We start from the raw sequence: 20,811 nt of genomic DNA, 5'->3' as shown, positions 1-20,811 counted from the left end.
CTCAGTGTCTTCAGGTGTGAGGTAGAGGTCACCTGCCCTGCTTTGCCTACCTTGCAAGACTGTTGTGAGGCTAGCATCATCTAATATGTATGAAAACCCTTTGTGAACATGTGAGATATTAGCACTAGTGTCAATGTCAATAGGGTTAATAAATACCCAACATTTTATTGAGTATTTACTGTGTGCCAGATTCCTGTGCTAAGTGCGTCCCATGGATTGTTGCATTTATTCCCCATGACAGTTCTGCAGAGATGTGCATGCTTGTTTTCTACATTTCACAGCTGGGAAGATTACAGCATGGAGAGGTTAACTCATTTGCCCAAGATTACACAGCAGGTGAGACCTGGAGGCCTGGATCAGAGCCCGTGCTCTCAACCACTGCAACTAGGTGGTTCGCCCACCAGCCCTTTTTGTTTTTCTTCTCAAAGTTATTGGGTTTACATTTTTAAAGATACATTAAAAATATCTACATCCAAACCTGTCTTTCTTCATGGGTCTCTGATGCCAGTTTTACACCAACATTGTCCCTGAGGACACATTTGGATTTATAATCCAGAAAAAAAATATCTGTAGGAGCAATAATGATGCAGAATTTTTCCAGCAAACTTTTGATAAAAGCAGATGAGATATTCAAAACTATCAACCGTAGACAAAGTCACTCGATTTTGTTTTTGTTTGTACAGAAATGGTAGCCACAAGTTTCAGATGGCCTGATTGATGGTGTGTGGAAGTGTCCCTCCTAGAGCCCCAGCTTGGCCTATGGGCAGGTTTTCTTCTCAGAGGTTGCCAGCCTTCTAGCTAACTCCTCCTCATCTGTTTGGGTTTCTGGGTATTTAAAGTCTCCATCTTTGTTCTGTCAGAGAAGGGAGTCAGAATGGGATTCCATGAACTGTGGATGAAACTTCTGAAAGGGTCAGAGGCATGTGGCAGAGAGGGGGAGCCTCCATGGCTTGCAGCCCTTGGACATTTGCATAATGAGCTTAGGGAAGGTCATCTGACCAGGGTACTGGAGGGCATTTTACTTGAGGGAACTGGGCACGGATGTGGATGTGAATGGGGAACCAGGATGTACCACTTGGCTTCTGGAAACCAGGTGGAGGACTCAAAAGAAATTAGGGAGTGGGCCTAAAGAAAAATGAAAGGAACTGTCTCTTCTTTCTGCTAACTTTGGATTGTATTTGCAAGGGAGTTTGTGTTTATGAGATAAGTGAGCCATATGGATGTACAAGGATGCATGTGTTCTCTTGGTCTGCTGATATGAGGAGCAGTTGAAGGGTGTGGGCTTGTCTGGAGGTGGGGTGGGTAGGTGGATGTGGTAACATGAGGAGAGGCAGTTCTGGGGGATATGGGCCCATGTAAATTCAGAGGATCTGGGCATGTTGGCAACATGATAATCCCTTCTCATCGATAGTTATGTATTTATTTATTTTTGAGATCACCATCTGCCCCTCCTCCCCCAAAGTTCTATGGATAAAGGATGATACATCTTCTCTGGGTAACCTCTTTCCTTGGTGATGATTAGAGAGTAACAAACAAATGCCCACCCCTGAATGTGCAGGCTCAGAAAGACTGAGCTCACTTCTGTCACAAACAGCAGTAGACAGGCTCAAAGGAGCAAAGCAAGGGAATAGATTCTGGGCAGTGAGAACTGTCCAACAGCTTTCCACACTTGCACTGTGGAAGAGGCTGGGTTCAGAACAACCCTGCACAATTATAAGGTTTATCATCCCTTTCTCTTCTCTTACCTTCATTTATTTTTATTTTCATGTAATTATTTTCATTATCATTTTACCAACATGCTGTAGAGACCATGATCCAGACCTGGAGAGTCATGCATCCCTCAGTACACATCCCTGGGAGTGTTCAGAGGAACCTGACCTTTAATAAATGCCTGTTGTGTGGCAGACACTCTGCAGTGTGCTTTAGAGCCATATTATCGCTCTACCCAAAGCTGTGTGAAGTGGATATTATTGTTCTCATCTTGCAGATGATTAGCCCAGGGTCACAGGTAGATGTGGTCTGAACGACTCCGTTGGCTCCTCTCTTTCCACTGTACCACACTGCCTCAGGTCAGACCAGAAGAGTAGCAAGTACTCTTCCCTAACAGAGCATCTTTTAGGATGACACTGTGAACTGCTTGCCTGTATCAGTAGCACCCACTGGGTATGAGGCTAAACCCATGGAGGAGTAAAGGAGTGATAGATGGGAAAAGCACAAAGATCTCTTACCCATCATCATGAAATGGGTCTGAGGCAGCTTGCCCTGTGTCATTGGAATGCAAGCTTCATTTGGAACTGGGGCCCTTTGCTGTTTTGTCTTCTGTCTTCACCTGAAGCTCCGCTGTCAGACGTCATCACTCTGCAAAGGACTTTTGATTTGGAAGTGCCAATTCTCCTTTTCTTTTGAATATTAGCATATCAAGTCCATTTTCTTTTTTCCAGCCCTCAAAAGGTCTGTTCTCAGCCCTCCCTTTTCCAGGACACCCATAGTGTGAGTGGTAGTGTGGAGGAGACAACATTTATGACTTTTTTTGAACTTTCACCTTTTACTGAATGCTTCTACCTTTGCGGCTTGTTAAGGACATGGGGGCTGTGGGGACAGAGAGGCTGCAGAAAAGACTTTACTATCCCGACAGAGAGTGCAGAAAAGGCTTACAGTAGGTTTATGGAAAAGGAGCCTCAGGTTCACCTTCAGGCCACCATTTGGAGGATTCTGACTTTTTATTAACTATCTCTTAGAGGTGTTTCTAGCCAGTCCAGCTTGTCATGGAGCTCCTGCTATTGAAAATTTAGAAGTGTTTCCATTGACTTTAGACACTTGAAATGTATTCCTAGGTGTGGCAGGACTTCTGCTTTGGGTGTTATTGTTGGATGTACTCATTAGTAGCTTCGCGAAAAGTGGCTTCTCTCAGTTGTAATGATGGGCTCTCCCCCTTTCTGTCTCACTTCCCTTCCCATCATGTTGCTTATTAGCACCACAGACTAATAGAATGTTAGAGTTACGGGGACCTAAGAGAAACTCTAATCAAACCTTCCTTTATCTGTAAGAAAGCTGAGAGTCAGAGAGGTTAAGTGACTTGTCACTGGTCTCTCAGTAAGTGACAGAGTCAGGGCTGGAACCCAGGCCTCCTGACTCTCAGCCCGGGGCTCCTTTTTATCACATTTCCTCTGCGCTTTCTTCGGTACTGTTTCTCCACTCGGTCATTATCCTTCTATCCCCTCATCCTCTTTCTGGGATGTTTTCCTCCTGTTTTTCGTTAGCAGGTATATGTTTTTAGTGTTTCTCTGGGTTGGGGCATAGGTGGCTGGATCATGATTAATAAGAAAGGACTTAATTAAGAAAAAGTAGACAAGAGAAGGAATGGACAAGAGAAGGAAAATTTAAGAGACGCCAACCAGCACAGATCCAATGAGAATGGGAAGCAGTGATTCAGAACAATGGTCGATGTTTTCCTTTCCCAAAAATATTGCTGGAGAATGTTATGAAGTGGTGGTACTCAGTAGGCAATGGGCTTCTACCCAGCGTAAAACCAAGATCACATCTCAGCAGACGGGAGAATGGCTGCTGAGGCGAGCAGTCATCTCAGAATGTTTTCTGGACTCTTCAGTGGTCCTGACAAAGGTAACCTATCCACACCCTACCTTAAGAAATACGCTCTTGAGAACAGTCGAGTAGGGATGGGGCAGTAAACTCAATAAGAAGATAACTTTCTTTTAGAACTGTCCATTCAAGCCAAGAAGCTAGGGAGTTTTATTTGATTGCTCTGATAATCAGTTCCTAAGCTTTTAAGGAATCCATAGAGGTTTCTAGTCGTGGCTCTGGAAAAGTCTTATTCCTGCTCTGGTTTCAGTATCTACATCTATAAAATGAATGTGCTGGATCAGTTAAGAGAGCTCTAAGGCACCTTTCAGTTCTTACCGAGGTGCCTCTGGGATTATGTTTCCTCATTTGTTATCTCAGCTGAGTTGAGGACACCATTAGCTGTCACGGCCTCCAGCACTGAAGGCAATGTTCTTCTCCCTGGCTGCACATTGAAATCAGCCTAGGTCCTTCTAGAAATGCTGACGCCCAGATGGTAGCTGAGACAAATTAAATCAGGATTTCTACAGATGGGATACCTGTATCCTTAATTTTTAAAAGCTTCCCAGGTGATTCTACTGTGTAGCAAAGGCTGAGATCCGCTGATCTTCCAGAATAAGAGGTGAGCCTTTACCTGATTTGTTTCCTTGGATTGTGCTTTTAATCATGTGTCTTGGTAGGTTTCTCTCAGTTCTCTTATAGGCTACGGTGATATAGCAGGAGCCCTCTGGGTCTCCCAGAATTTAACCTGAGAGAATGGGATGATTAATTCTTATGTTTCATGGTGCTGGCCAACAATTCACCCGTGGCTGCTTCTGGCACACATCCCGCCACACAGGTACCAGCTTTCTGTGATACGGGTGATGCTTCAGACGTCATGAAGGCAGGTCCTGCTAAGAGAGCAACTTGAGTCTAAGGGACGGAGGGAGTCATGCTGACCCATGAGGCCCTTGAGCAAGAGACCGAAGACTCATTGACTTTCTTCCTTCCCATTTGTTAACTCCTTATGCATAGGAGGGTTGATCCAGCTCAACTGCTATCAAATACAGGAATCTCTTCCTCAGTATCCCTGATGGTCTCCCAGAGACATGGAACTTAGAGTAAGTGGTGTGTGGAACTGGCTAGTCCCAGCTTGTGGGTTTCAACTGTGTGTATCTCTTCCCAAATCCATGTGCATTGGTGTCAAGTTGGTAGCCTCAGTCGCCATGGAGACAGTCTTTACACTCCAGAAATTGACACATGCTACACATCAGGGCTTTTCTCTCTTCAGAGGGGCTGGTTGTTAAACATCTACTCGTACAACAGTTAGTTTACTACTTAACAAAATAGTCCATTCACTTGTGGAACAGTGGAACTTCTCTGTATTGCCGCAGATCTGCCTTTGGGTGGGCACTCCACCCAGTGGTCTCAGCCTTGCCCTTCGGAACAACTTAGACGACATCAAAGCCCCCCTCTGACGAGCTAGCCCTTCAGATATTTGAAAACAGCTGTGATGTCTCTCTCAAGTCTTCCCTTTCCAAGCTGAGTATCCTTAGTGTGTTCAACGTGTTCTCATGTGGTTTGGAGGCTCAGTAGGTGTCTTTGAATATTGGGGTGCAGTGGCAGGGTTTTTAGAGGAAAACGAGAACTTCTCCCAGAGATGATCTGTGGACTTCTTCACAAAAGGCTTTTCATTCTCTTTCTACATTCAGAGTACCGTCTGAGCCCCACGGAGTGAATGTGGATGTGGAGTAGGCTACAGTCTTGGGTGTGGCTGCTGATTGCAGCCCACATTCTTTCCCTAAAATGCACATTGCTGCCAGAATGCTTGATGGGCTTGAATTCATCAGAGTGTCATCAAAACACAGATTCTGGTTTCTGAAACAGGTAATTTTCCCACCGCTGTTTTGTTTTCCTTCCAGAGGCTTTTAATGTTCCCCCTTTCTTTCTTCCCTTTTCTGTAGCGTTCAATCATTTGTCTCCTGATCACCAAAACTCTGTGTCGAATGACAGCGTTTTGAGTCCAGGATTCAGTCAGACACACAAAAAGGGAAGTTGTTAAGACTTATCCAGCTGACTGTTAGTGAGACAAAAGAGAGAAGGAAGCCGGTGCTGTCTGAGTTCCACAGAATCGCCACTCCCCATCCTTTTGGAATTGGGGCTCAGCTGACTCTGGAACTGACCTCAGCACGGGTTAACCAAATTGGCAATCATGTGAACTTCCTTTTAGTCATCTTATATAGAGGGCAGGGACATGGGTGTCAGACGGGAGTTCTTTGGTCTAAAAGCAATGAAAAGTTCAATGCAGCTACACAGCCAACATTGCAAGGGTAATGCTAGGGATCTTTGTTTTGGGTAACTGAGTCCATTGACCTCCCTAGGAGAGCAGTGGGACTGTACCGGCAAACAGAAAGCCTCTTTCGGTGGGGTCGGGGGGGGGGGGGTCTCTGCCTCTTTGCTGTATTCTCAACATTGCTTCCTTTGTTTTTCATTCATTAGGATTTAAGTCTTTAGGAGTAGGTGTAATGGCATTTCCATCTTCTTGACAGAGAGAAAGGGAGAGAGGTGTGTTCAGGCCTGCCTGTCATATGGTGAATTTGAACAGAGGCAGCTGTTGTCATGGTGATGGCAGGTTGCATCCCACCACCATGGAAACCAAAGTTAAAAAACTAATGTTAGGGCTGGAAGTCACATGATACATTTTTGTTTTGTTTTGTTTTAAAAAAAGAAAAGGGGTTTGGTTTTTCAATCTGTTTTTTGTTGTTGTTTTTCTTTAAGACGAGTTGGGGTTTTTTTTGTTTTTTTAAGACGAGAAAAATTCTAGTGAGGAAAGCAATGAGATAATGAAATGGGACAACACGAAGTATGCAGAGCCTTCCACCCCATTTTTCTGCTTGTTAACAGTGCGTTTCTGCTGCCATGGGGGTGGGAAAGGAAGGAGAGATCCAGGATGGATTTCCAGATTTGCAGCCAGAATTTTGAACTGATTCTTCTGTCACATGAGGAAGCACAGGGGTTTAGCCCTCCTGCCCTTCGGTGGCAACATGTGGTCCACCCTCTGTTGACGAGCCCGGGACAGAGCCTGGAAACCTAAATATAAGGACTGAGAAAAGGGCTGGGAATGCAGTTGAGGGTGTGACTTGCCCCAGAGATGAGAGTGGTTCATACATTGATACGTTCAGATGCTTAACATTGTTTTTCAGGAAATTGAAAAATTTATCTGTAGCCCCTCAGAACCCCACAGAATACAGTGTCTCTATTTATTCCCTTTTCTGGATGAGTCTTCTTTGGACGCACTGTCCTCCTAGGTCAGCCACGGGAGCAAGTTCAGAGAAGTCCAGGAGGAGCCCATCCAGAAGCATATTAGCCACTGGGCCGAGGCTCCCTTGGACCGTGGCTAACCTCTGAACCTGGCCTCAGTGGGGCAGGGCTGCGAAGGCTTGCTGAGAGCTGTTAGAAAGCCCTCTTGGCTCAATCTTTTTATCTCATATTTCCTCCTACTTCATTCCACAATCTGGAGAAAAGGTGAAACATCCTTCCAGGAAGGAGAGCTGGCCCCAGGCCTAACAGGGCTGGTTTTAATTTTTTTTTCAGTCTGTGAGGCATTGAAGAACTGTACACACGACGTGTGTGGAAAGGCTAGGAGACAGCTATTCCTGTGAGAATGTCAGCCTCTAGGGAGGGGTGCAGACACTGCATGTGGAAACGATGGTGGTGGCTCTGGCCATGTCTGGGTTTTAGGCCTAAGTCTCATCTCTTCCCTATTACTGGTCCCTCCAGGGCAGATGTATTGTTCTCTGCAGGCCAGGCCGGGGGATATGATCTCACCAGCATGATCTCACTGCATTTCCATCAGGGTCTGTAGGAGCCAGAGCCGGACCTCTGTGGCGGTTCAACCCCTCCTGTTCTTAGCCCTGGCCTTGGGTGTGATGAATGTCCCTTCTAATCACTGTGCGAGATTGCATCAGAGCCAACAGCTTCATAAATCCTCCTCTGGGGACTGGTGTTTGGATGTGCTTTCCATATTCCCAGGAGGTTCTGGGCCACATGTCTTTGCTCTCTTCCCGGAGGCCCATTACCATAATTTTCTTTTAAATCCTTTATTGCGGTGGGTCTCTTCAATGTCAACCCGTGGCTGCAGCCAGCCAGCCCGCTTCCAGAGACTGTGACCCCTAACAGATGCTTCCCCCAAAGCTTAGAGCCAGAGCAGTGCTTAAAGATTGATTTAGTAGGAGAATAAAAACGACTGTGCATTTGTTTAGCACCTTGCAGTTTTCAAAGGGTTTTTAAAAAATTTTTATTTTATATTGGAGTATAGTTGATTTACAATGTTGTGTTAGTTTCAGGTGTACAGCAAAGTAATTCGGTTATACATATGCATGTATCTATTCTTTTTCAGATTCTTTGCCATTATAGATTATTACAGAGTATTGAGTAGAGTTTCCTGTGCTATACAGTAGGTCCTTGTTGATTATCTATTTTATATATAGTAGTGTGTACATATTCATGTATCATCTTAGACTTTGATCCTTTTGTTGTCCTCCTTTGGTTCTGGGGGAGTGGGTGGCGGTGGTTTTCTCTGACTCGAATATCATGTCAGGGTGACTTTTGCATGGAGAGCCTTGGCTCTGGTTTCCATTGCCAAGGTACGTTTTCTCCATTGCATTCCACGTCTCGAGGAAGATTCTAATTCTTCTCATATTAAAAAGGCAGCACGAAGGTCTTAGATAGCTGGATTTCACTATTGTTCATATTTAAAATATCCCTTTGGTGTTGTGTTTGAGGGAATCACAGACTGGGCAGCACCCCTCACCCCATGACTGTTTTTTTTTTTTTAAATTAATTAATTAATTAATTAATTTAGTTTTGGCTGTGTTGGGTCTTCGTTTCTGCACGAGGGCTTTTTCTAGTTGCAGTGAGCGGGGGCCACTCTTCATTGCGCTGCGCGGGCCTCTCACCATCGCGGCCTCTCTTGTTGCGGAGCACAAGCTCCAGACGCGCAGGCTCAGTAGTTGTGGCTCATGGGCCTAGTTGCTCCGCAGCATGTGGGATCTTCCCAGACCAGGGCTCGAACCCGTGTCCCCTGCATTGGTAGGCAGACTCTCAACCACTGCGCCACCAGGGAAGCCCCATGACTGTTTTTGAGTCAACAATCCACTGGTTAGAATGATATTTCTGTGCAGGTGAGGGAGGAGTGGAAGGGTGTGCACAACACTGCCCAGGCCGTCTTCTGAGACTCTTCCGTCTCTTAGAATTAGACATCCCCAAACAGGAGGCAGGGATGGACAGGAGGAAAGGAGACAGACCTGCCCTTAGGGGGCGTGCTCTCGGCCTGGGGTGAGGGGTGGCGATGGGTCCTGAGGCCTGCTGCCTCTCAGACTGTGCTGTTCTAGACTCCCCAGGAGTTTACAGGAAGTGCCTAGGTGGCCACAGGCTGCCCCCGACAAAAGCACATTCTCCATTAGGCCAGGAGTTGGAGAGAGGGCACAGAGTTCCATCTGACTGCCTGTCCCCCGTGGGCCCTCAGCCCTCTGAGCTCTTTCAGTCTCCTCCTTGGTATTCTAGCATCACAGCTCTGAGAGGAAGCAGCTGAGAGTATCAGGGTCTAGGATCAGCCTCCTGATGGTATAGAGATGCATGTTTCCCTGGGGACACCCCAGATTTGCTGCTCGGGCCCTAAGTCCTTCCCAGTCCTGTACCTGCACATCAGTCCCTGTGAGGTGTGGATGGGGAAGCCCTGCTGGGTGAGCAAAGGGAGGGCTCAGCTCCCAGGCCAGGCCCCCAGGGCTCTGTTGACAAGCAGAGCCAGTGCCACCATGGTAGCCAGTAGCTAGCTGGTAGGGCAGTCCTCTCTCTCCCCTGCCCCAGCTTTCTGGGCTTCAGGAAGGAGATGAACAAATAGCAGGTGTGCAGGCCAAGTCGTGCTGCTCAAATTAGCTGTGTTGCTAAGGAAACAAGTCAACCATTCGAAGGAAGGAGCATTGGGTAAAGGAGATAAATCAATAAGGGAACCTATTTTTATCATTTCCCTAATGATTGTCTTGAAGCTGCGAGATGGGAAAGGGAGTGTTGGAGTGACACAGGTCCTCATTAACGGGCTCAGAGCGAGAAAGGAGTGAAGGGGTGTTTGGGGAGATTGCCAAGGAAGTTTATAAAATGAGGCCCCTAGCGAGCAGACAGCGAGACTGATGCAGAGAAGAGGCGTCTTTGCAGGTTTCAAAGAATTTCCGTGGTCATTTCCTCATTCGGTCCAGTCCCTTTGTTCTCCTGTGTTTGATCCTCTCAGAAATCTTGTGCTGATTTCCATGACCCTCAGGTTGGCATGGGTTTTGGTGTTGGTTTGGTTTTTTCAGAATAGATATAGCTTTAATTGATTTTATAATTATAAATGAATACATGCTCATTATAACACAATGCGTAAAGGAGTAAAGAAGAAATCCTACTACCCCAAGACAACTCATTATCCTTCTAGCAAGACAGATTTTTTTCCTTTGCTCGTAAAAAAAAATTTGTTTTTACATTAAAGGGGTCTTTTATGCATGCTGGTTTCTTTTTCTGAAGAGCTAATGTGTGTACACGGCATACAGCATACAAAGTTCAAATGGGTGTACTGTGTAGAGAAAGTATGGGTAGCTTTTGTAAGGATAGCTCCGGCTCTGGTTTTCTTGTGCTATTCGCTTCTGAATTGATTGATTACATTATTAATTAGTTAAAAACCAGTCATGGGGTGACCACTGTGTGCTGGACACTGGGGTACAGAGGTCCCTGAGTCAAACAAAGCCCCTGCCCTCAGGCTCCCTCATTGCTCCATCAGCTCCATATGATCAAAATCTCAAGCCACAAACAGTGCAGACACCAGGGAGAGAGAGTGTTCTCCAAAATGCGTTTGGTGTCAGGCACAGGATGTCATGGGAGTCTCTGAATTCCTGGGCAGAAGGCATCAGAGTCCTGGACAGACTTCCATTCTGTTTCATGAAGGGCGTTGTTCTTTGAGGCCTTGGCAACACGGAGCTTCCTTTGACCTTTCCAAGCACGTCTTTGCCTAGCCTGCGAGGTGCATCCTTGTGCCCTGTGGGCTGTTACTTGCAGTTCAGGCTCTTCCCCTGGGAGATGTAGCAGAGCCCTTGGTAAGGGGCTTGAACTTCTGCTTCAGGAAGACGGGGAGCGGTGCCCCTGAGTCAGCTCCCAAGCTGGGGGCCCGAGCCCGTGGGAGTGACTACAACCTGGTCTTCGTGAGAGCTCCTCAGTGGGGCTACAGCTCACGGACGGGGATGCCCCCCTTTCATTCATGCCTGCGCTTAACACTGAGTGAGCCCCTACTGTGTGCCAGGAGCTCTGCCGAGAGCCACCAGTGGAGAGGTGAACAAAACACTGTCCCTGCTTTCTAGGCATAGTTTCTTGGGGGAGATCAGTATGAGGAGGGATGATAAAATTGTACCACGCAGAGAGCTGCGGGGCACAGGGAGAAGCCTTTAGAGACAAGGTGATATTTCACCTGCATCTTGATATATGACCAGAAAGGAGGAGAAAGTCCATTGCAGGAGGAAGCAAAATCACTGAGATGTAAGTGTCCATTCTTTGTGATTTCTTCAGAAAGGGAAGTGAACAAGATGTTAAAGGAAAGGGCCGTAAGGGGGGAGTGGCTGGGGCCTGGGCAGAGCTGGGTGTTCTCTCCTGCTCTCCTCTCCTAAAATTTCCCTGTCCCCCTTCTTTCTTTCACCTAGTCACAGGTACACAGAATTCCCATAGTTTCACCTTTACTTCTGCACCAAAATTTCACCTCAGATCCTTAATTGCCCCAGACGTGAATTCATCCTGAGGTCGAGATGCTTTATAAGGCCGAAAGGGACATCCCTCTCCAGGGTATGTGCATTTGAAGTTTTCAAAATTTGCCACGCGGCTTGTGGGATCTTAGTTCCCTGACCAGGGATCGAACCTGTGCCCCCTGCGGTGGAAGCTCGGAGTCCTAACCACTGGACCGCCAGGGAATTCCCTGAGGTTTTCAGAATTTCAAGCCAAAGGATCACTGCTCTGAATGGGTCCTTAGACATCAGACTGCAGGCAGAGGATTTGAGTCGGGAGGATGTGGGAATGGGGTCTTCTCAGAAACTGAATTACCAAACCCTCACTTTTAGATTTTAGCCTCCTGGGGCATAGGTGGTGCCACTTGTTGAGCCCTCATGAATTCTCGGCCATCCAGATACCTGTCTGGTCACAGGAAGTCTGGCTCGTCAGCCTTTCTCCCGCACTGAGCGCCCTTCATGGTAATGGCCAAGGAGCTAGCCCTGTGTCCCCCAGAAGCCTCATCTATCTGCACCTGGACGTTCTGGGCTAGGTGAGCTTACCGGTCCTAGCAGGGAGCTGTATGCTTAGACTGTCTGGCCAGGAGGATGCAGGTGTGGAAGTGGGCATGAGGAATGGGGCGACAGAGGGGCTGCGGCAGCCCAAGCGGGCATTGCTGGGTGGAAAGCCTTGGAGATGCACAGCCAACAGGAGCTGCCTTGCCTGAAAGTCAGCAACTAAGAGCTCCTTTACTTTTAAGTCTGTGCTTGTCCCTCGAAGGTGTTCAGGAGAAGAAGCCTGTCCCCCCAGTAGATCAATGAGAGTGCATGACATCTGCAGCTTGAATGTGAACATGCGTGTCACTGGTCCTGCTTCCCAGGTCACGTGCTGGGCCCCTTGGACCCACCGAGTAGCCTTCTGAACGTGTGTGGGGCCTTCCAGCCATGGCAAAGGGCTGGCCAAGCCTGACACTTTGTGAACATTTTTGTTAGAGACAAGGACAGGGCATGAAGTGGAAGAGGCATTAATTTCACTCCTGTCAGAGCCGCCATCCTCGCATCCCCCGGACCCTTGGGGACTGGCCATGAGCTCTGCCCTTTGTATCAGGGCTCCCCAGATGTGTTCCTATGAACAGCATCCCCAGGAGAGATGCTCTGACAGAAGGATTATATGGTGAAGAAGTTTGGGAGTGCTGTGTCCTGTTCCCAGCCCCCTTTGGGGGAGGGGGTGCATGCTGTGTACAAGAGTATTAAAGGCTCCAAGCATCCTGCTGGGAGGAAACTTGCTCACCTTGACCGAACCCAGGCTTTCCCTCATTCGTTTGATTGCAAGTTCCTGTAGCACTAGTATCCTGTGGCCTGCATCTTAGAAACATGCCCCAGGTGCCCTTCACTTCTTTTGCCATTTGTCATTGGCTTGTTGTTATGTTCTTGGTTCCCTATCTGTACCGATTCCCTGGGCTTGTTCTCAGGAAAGGGCATGGATTCCTGGGTCTCCACTTCTGCCATGTTCCCATCTTCATTTTACCATTCCGGTCTGGGGAATTCTGGGTGTCTGAACCAAGCCAAGGACAGGCTAGCCTATTCAGAGGGCTTATGGGACACCAGATCCTGGTGTGGTCCTGGTCATCCTGCACTTGTTCAGAGCTCTGGGTTAGAGCCCATGATGGGAAGGAGGAGAACTCCCCCTGTGATTTGTGGGCACTGGTACCCCTGGGTGAGCTGTGTGTGGGCACTTGTCACAAGAAAGTAGGCTTGTAAGTGCGGTGGGCATCTCTGGTGTGTATTTGCTGGCATGTTTAGCTCTCAGGGGCCATGCTCGGTGCCCAGAAGGACGGAAGGAGGAAGAGTGGCGAGGTGTGCTGGGGGGCTTTCCATGTGGTGAGGCTCCCCTCTGACTGAGAGGGTTTCAGCCAGCACAGTAGGGTATGGAGGCAGGAGGCTGGCTCTGAGGTCCTCTGAGCCCCATCCAACCAGTTTTCAGATCCGGTGGCTGGGTCCTAGAGGCCAGCAGAACTGTCCCCAGGGTGTGGGTCCTGTGTGAGTGTTGGGGTGTGTGGGAAGGGAGGATGGCCAGCTGCTGGAGAATGGGCTGTGACTCAGGGTTGCATGGGGGCAGGGGGCGGGGAGCGGTGCTGCTAAATGAGAATGAACAGTTCTGGAGGCTCGGATGCGGCCAGCCATCTCACCCCCTGCAGCCTCCCATTCCAGCTCCAGGACTAGAGCAGCCGCTGGGGCAGCTCACATCTTGCACATACCACCTCTGCCCTACCCGTCTCAGAGATGCCACGAGTGCTTCTTTGCCACTGATGTTCACCGACACACATATCCCGGTGGGGATGGGGAGGCATGGAGGCGTGTTTATGATTTGCCCTCCTTCTATACTCCCTAGGGAGGGCTCTGGGCCCTACATCCTACACAGCCAGCTTGAATGTGTGGGGAGACAAGATCCCTTCCCTTCCCTCCACTTTATCAGACTTACTACTCATCTCTCCCGCCTGGATTCCAGAAGCTGCCAGATCACAGGTTGCTCAGCAAGACCAGTGGCAACAGCTCACTTCTGTTTGTCACAACCGTAGTTATAGAATGAAATCCCACGTGCCGAGTGATCCTGGAGCCGGTGATTCCCTCTCTCTTTTCTAGAAGTGCCCCCCTCCTGCCTTCCCCTGGGCTTACAGCACAACCTTTCTGCGGGAGTCAAGGATGCTGGCACTAGAATCGTAGTCCTGTTTTTCAAAAAGTCGCAGGGAGCCCACTCACCCGTCTTCAGAAAAATGCAACAGAAAACGAAGCCTGAATTCATTATCCATTCATTTGTAGTTTGATTCCTAGAGGCCCCGACTTTGCTGCCCTGAATGCAGACTAATGATTTGTCTGTCTGTTTCCTATAGATGTAGATGCTTAGGAGAAAGTAAGGTGGGACAAAGCCAGTTTCTCCTGGCCTCATTATAGACTTTCCTGAATTGGATATTAAAATAAAAGGGAGCTCATGGAGAGAATCGTTCCTTTTCCAAGGGCTCTTCTTCTATTTATTCGAGCAGAGGTTCTAGAAGAGGGCACTACAGGTGTGATTCCCCGAGGCAGCAACGAACAGCCACAGCTGGATCCTTGCTGAAGCATCATTATACAGTCCAGTGGTTTGAAGACTGAGAAGAACGGGGAGCCTGCAACAGCATCAGTGTTTCTTCCTCCCTTCGTCCCACTTCCCTTTTTAGTCCTGGTTAATTCCTGGATATGTCACTGAATTCACTAAGTGTCTGGAGTGTCTACCATATGTCTAATATATTATTTAGTGGCTACACTCTTTCTTTTCTTGAGAAGATACTTTGTGTTCAGAGCCTAATCAGAAATGGTTACAGTTCCACATGCTAAGGACCATCCACTGTCCTACCTGCCTGTTTGCTCATATCAGTCATGCAGACTGCACAGACACAGTGTGGGTTGATAAAGTTTGTGTATTGATGTACACAGCCATCTTGGAGGCTGTGTCCCTCTCTCTTTGGTGAATCTGTTTCTTAACTCCTCCTTTCCCACGCCGTTTGAGTACATGATCTTGGCCACCATCATTGCCAACTGCATCGTCTTGGCCCTGGAGCAGCATCTTCCTGAGGATGACAAGACCCCAATGTCCCGCAGACTGGTAGGTGCCTCCCTCCTTCTCATCTTTCTTTCCCCCTGTTCTTCCTCTTGCCTGGTTCCCTTCTCCTTTGCTTCTTCACCTGGCTCCCTTCCCTTCTGTACGGTTCTGTGAGTTTGTTCTTTGCTGAGGGACAAGTTGGTAACAAGTCCCATTGGGATTCATAAAGACAAGAGGACTGACCTTTTAAATTCCTGCTCCCAGGAAGTTCTGTGTGTACACTGCATGGAAGCCAGGCAAGAAGAAAGGGAGGACACGGGGTCCACACACACTTCTCTCCTCTTTCTGAGGGACTTTGGGAGTGAGAGGAAGAGGGGGAGTAAGGGAGAGAGCATGAAGGATGCTCAAAGCCTATGTGCATTCACTGTTCCGAACTTCCTAAACGTTTGTCCGTATTCTCTATAAAGAAATCATCCATGTGTCTAAAGTATTCCCTCTAAAGAGAGCAAACAAAATGCTTAAAATCCAAATGTACGGGTAAGTGGCTCCAGCCTGATAACCCATGGATGAGAACGAACCCTTAAGCTTCCAACATAAGTGAAGGCCAGCAATGGGAAAGCTGACCCCTTCAAGGCAAAGCCAGCACCGTTGGTCATTGTCGTGGGAAGATGGCCGGTCCTGGGCATGAGACCCACATCCATCCATTTCTGCAGCTGGCTTCCCTTGTTCTTGTGCTCTCCCTGAGTCCCGCAGCACCCTCACCCGTACGTGGGGCTGGCTTAGTGCAGACGTCCAGGTGTCCTGTAGGAGAGAGGAAATGTCAGAGCAGAGAGGATAGCTAGCCAGGGTGTGCCTTGGCCTGTGTCTGATGAAGCACAGTCATTCTCTAACCAGCACCTCTGTTCTTCATCCCACAGGAGAAGACAGAACCGTATTTCATCGGGATCTTTTGCTTTGAAGCTGGGATCAAAATCGTAGCCCTGGGGTTCATCTTCCATAAGGGCTCGTACCTCCGCAATGGCTGGAATGTCATGGACTTCATCGTGGTCCTCAGTGGGTGAGTCCTCTTCCTGTCTCGTCTTTGTGTGTGGAGGGGCCTGTGGGGTAAAGAAGCGGCTGGTGCGAGGAACCTGGGGGTGGGAAGGCAGAATTCGGTGGAGGAACAAGTTCAAGGGTGAGATTCCCACGGGGCTGAGCCATAGACGAGCCGCCTGCAGGGGAGTGCGAGGACTCTGGAGATGCGCGTGACGTTCGGCAGAGGCCGTGGACCCAAGGTCTGGCGCTGCTGCTTCTGGTTTCCTATTCTGTGTTTGGCTAGGGATGCACAGACGTTTCCAAGTGAGCCTTTTCACTAAAGCAAGCGGCTTGCCCTAGCCTGAGGGCACCCCCCCCCCCGCCCCAAAATGGGCCAGAAGATGCCATTAGGTGCAGTTTTCTTCTGGAGGTTGGAAAAGACTCTAAGTATATTTTCTGAACTGATAATTGAGACTCGTGTCCTGACAACAGAATTTTTTTACGATTTACAGATTTATACCTATTTATTATCCGAGGAGGTATAAAACTGAATCACACGAAAATGTCTGATAACGCATCCCTCTGGAAATTAACATAGCAATACTGCGTTGTGTCATAAGCAGCATATATGATGGCAGTACATTTATTTAAATATTCGATAGTCGTTTTTTGTAAATGAATATAGTATACCTATACTGGGGTTGATCCAGCGCTGTTGGCAGCATATGCGATGGACCTTGGGACTGGCGATGATGGGCATTGCCTGCCTGGGCTTCTGTGGCTTCTTGTGTGTCTTTGTATCAGGTTGCTCTTGGTAACTGCAGGGGAGGGGAGCAATCCAGGCCAGGTGGGTCCTGTGTGGGTGTGGCAGCAAGGGGTGTGGCATGGAAATTCCCTTAGCCGGCTGCCCAGTTGTTCAAACCCGTGATGACAAGATGAGAGTGGAGTGGAAAAGTGAGGAGTGGGGAGATATGAGCTACCATTATGATTGACCAAAGGCAGAGGGGAGCAAAGAGGACCTTCCCCCCCACCCCAGGGAATAGCCAGAGGAGTGGGCGTAGGTAAAATCTGACAAGAGTGACAGTTTGAGACTATTTGCATCTCTTCATTATGTCTTCTGCAATAGACATAATCCTCATATGTTTAACCTTCATGTCAATTGTGATTAAGTGAAAGGGAAAAAGTTGAAGGGGCAATTGACTAGAATGTATAAATGGAAGCTCACGAGCATCGAACCCTTTAATATAGGGAACAGATGAGTAGATGGAAATGACTCTTTATGTTTTAAAACATCTGTTGCCTTACAAGAGGATTTTCTGAAGGTTATTTTTCTAAAAGAAAATTCTACTACTGCATTTAAAATGTGATTTAGTGTGTAAAGATAAACCTTCTGCATAGTGTTTCAGAAGTACATGGTCAAATACTGCAGTACACCTGGATGATGTTTTGTGGGGTTTTCTCCCCAGCTTAATTGAAGTATGATTGAAAAATAAAAATTGTATATATTTAAGGTGTACAATGTGATGATTTGATATATGTATACATTGTAAAATGATTACTGCAATCAAGCTAATTAACATATCCATCACCTCTCATAGTTACTTTTTTTGTTTGTTTTTTGGTGGTGAGAACACTTGACATCTACACTTTTAGCAAATTTCAAGTATGTTATACATTATTATTTACTATAGTCACCATGTGAATACTAGGTCTCCAGAACTTATTCATCTGTAGCTGAAAGTTTGTACCCTTTGATCAATATCTTCCCTTTTCCTGTACTCCCAGCCCCTGGTAACCACCATTCCTTCCTGTTACTATGACTTCGGCTTTTAAAAAAATTAGACCTCACATATAATTGAGATCATGCAGCATTTGTCTTTCTCTATTTCACTTCACATAATATCCTTCATGTTCATCCATGTTGTTGCAAATGGCAGGATTTACTTCTTTTCAAAGGCTGAATAATATTCCTCTGTGTGTGTGTGTGTACCTGTATCACGGTTTCTTTATCCATTCATTCATCGATGGAAATTTAGGTTGTGTCCATATCTGGCTATTGTGAATAATGCTGCAATGGACATGGGATTGTAGATATCTCTTCAAGATAATGATTTTATTGTCTTGGATATATATCCAGAAGTGAAATTGCTGGATTATATGGTAGTTCTATTTTTAATTCTTTTGAGGAAGTTCCATACAGTTTTCCGTAGTGGCTGCGCCAATTTACATTTCCACCAACAATGCGCAAGGGTTCCTTTTTCTCCACATCATCACCGATGATTGTTATCTTTTGACTTTTGCTAATAACTGGGTGATGTTTTAAATGTCCCTAAAATAAATAATATATACTATACAGGTAGTCCCCAACTTATGATGGTTTGACTTATGATTTTTTGACTTTCCGATGATGTGAAAGCAATGCGCATTCAGTAGAAACTGTACTTCGAATTTTGAATTTTGATCTCTTCCTGGGCTAGCGATAGGCAGTATGATACTCTCTTGTGATGCTGGGCAGCAGCAACTACAGCTCCCAGTCAGCCCTGAGGTCACGAGGATAAACAACCGATACACTGACAAGCATCGTGTACCCATACAACCATTGCGTTTTTCACTTTCAGTACAGTATTCAATAAATTACATGAGATATTCAACACTTTATTAAAAAATAAGCTTTGTGTTAGATGATTTTGCCTAACTGTAGGCTAATGCAAGTGTTCTAAGAACGTTTAAGGTAACTCGGCTCAGCTATGATGTTCAGTAGGTTAGGTGTATTAAATGTGTTTTCAGCTTATGATGGGTTTATCAGGGTGTAACCTCATTCTAAGTCAAGGAGGATATGTACAGTAAAAGGCCTAAATGAGTCTGCGTCATTTTAGAAATATGATTCTGTCTAAAAGAAGAGTACTGTAATGTATATGGATTATATGCTACAATTGCGTGAATTCTTGGTCTCATTGAGGCCTATACGTGTCAGTGGCCATTTGAAATTTCTCATCTAGTCTATTTATTTTTACTTTAAACTATTCTATGTTCATTAAGGAAAATTTGGAAAATACAGAAAAATCAAAAGAAAGAAAACAGTCACTGATTAAGAAAAATTCCTGATTATTTTGTGGTATTTCCTTCCAGCCCCTTTAATGCTAAGCAAGCTCTCCTTTCAATGCTTGTAATTGTGCTACCTTTTCTCAGTATAGTATGGGCATAGTACATATTACTCCATATTTTGGTAAAAATCTGTAAGGACTGATCAGCAGTTTGTTAAATAGATGTACCCAGCTTACTTTTCCAGTTTTGCAATTATCTGAGACTTAGATTGCTTTCTGGTTTTGGCTATTATAAATAATTATTAAAGATGCTCAATGTACATCTTTTGGATGTCACATTTTAAGAGACATTTTGACAGGTTGAAGTACTTCTAAAGGAGAATCTGCCTTTCTGGGGTGGGGCCTGGGAACTAGGATGGGTGAGGGAAGGTGGAGGAAATGGGCCAGCCATTTGATGGAACGAGAGAAGGCTGGTGGGAGCCATAAGCACTGCCTTCAAATGAAGGTTGCCAGGTTGTCGAAGGGGCAGATTTGTAGAGTCCTTCGTCAGCATGGCCAAGAAGGCCCTCTGTGTCCTCGCCTGCATGTGTGGGGTGCACACGAGTGGGCGCAGGTGCTGAGCCCTTGGCCAAGTCACTTGTCCTCTCCGCTCTCTCTGCCCCAAGCCTGGGCATCTCCCGTTCTTAGTGGCTCTTCAAACTTTGCTGAAAGGCAACTGCTGTCCATCTGAACCAATAGGACTTTGCCCCTGTTCTTCCTGCACCTACTCATTCTTTCTCTCCAGGGAGAGGGCTTGGCACTCTTGAGATCCGAGCTCAGGGTTGCGGTTCTACCCCGCAGGAATGGGTAACCAGATTTTGTCTTCTGTTCACATGGTGCTTTCATCTACAACATTGCATGGCTTCTAAAATGCATATTTCTTCTGCTGCAGCATCTCTAAAATCAGCCCGTGTCCTACGATAATGGCATGATACAGTTTAACTGACAGCATTTGTCTTTCATAGTGTTAAATAAAACCACGGGGCATCTTACAACTGTAATACCAGCCCAGGGAAGCCGGCAGATCAGGCTTTAGATAGGAGTCATCCAGTACTCAGAGAGGTTAAGTGCTCAGCCCAAGACCACCAGCTCCTTGACAGCAGATACAGGAGTTGGAACTGTGCCCTTTGACCCAAGGCTGGTGTTTTACCTCTGCCCAGTGCAGCCCCTCCTTTAGGCTTTCTGACACCCGCCCCTGCGGCAGCCCGTGCTGGCTGCTCTGACTTCTTACCTCAGCTCCAGGTGTCACCCCACATCTGCCTCCAGCGCACAGGAGGAGTGACAGGTACTAGAGCAGGACACTGCCTCAGGCTGAGGCTGTACAACTTCTCAGCTCTCAGTGTGTGATGGGAGGTGGAGGGGTGGGGGGCTGAGGTGCCAGACAGCTGGCTCAGCCAAAGACCTTCCATCACTGCCTTTTGCTCAGAGATGTGTGGTTGAGAGACCTGGGCCACCACATTCTGCCTGTACTCTCAACCTTGTATTCTTAGGTCTGTAAGCTGAGGAAGCTCCATGGTTCAGAAGGTTAATTTATGTACATTATTCATCTAATCCTCATAATCCCCAAAATGGGATCTCGTTATCCCTGTTTTATAGATGAAGAAACCAAGGTTTAGAGAAGGTACGTGATATATACTAGGAGGTACTAGAGCTGGGGCTTGAGCCCGTATCTTCTGGATCCAAGTTCCTTCTTCAATGCTCATTTCCCCACACCATCAGTGACCTCACAACCTCACAGGCTCCGTGGTTCTGTAGCTCTGTGATTGCATGTTCCTTTGGTCCCCTTGAAGCAATGTGG

General features: G+C 47.0%; 1 protein-coding gene across 1 annotated transcript in view; it reads left to right on the top strand.

Moving 5' to 3' along the window:
* Window positions 1-20,811, top strand: part of CACNA1E (calcium voltage-gated channel subunit alpha1 E) — a 536,064-nt gene that overhangs the window by 237,471 nt on the left and 277,782 nt on the right. The window contains exons 4-5 of the mRNA XM_082405753.1: window positions 14,874-14,979; window positions 15,834-15,973. Of these exons, the coding sequence (XP_082261879.1) occupies window positions 14,874-14,979; window positions 15,834-15,973 (246 nt within the window). The remainder of the gene's footprint in view (window positions 1-14,873; window positions 14,980-15,833; window positions 15,974-20,811) is intronic.

This window comes from Balaenoptera borealis (assembly GCF_965194805.1).
Source record: "Balaenoptera borealis genome assembly, chromosome: 1".
NCBI classification, from domain to species: Eukaryota; Metazoa; Chordata; class Mammalia; order Artiodactyla; family Balaenopteridae; genus Balaenoptera; species Balaenoptera borealis.
Note: the sequence above shows the minus strand (reverse complement) of the source record. Positions and strands in the feature narration are given on the sequence as shown.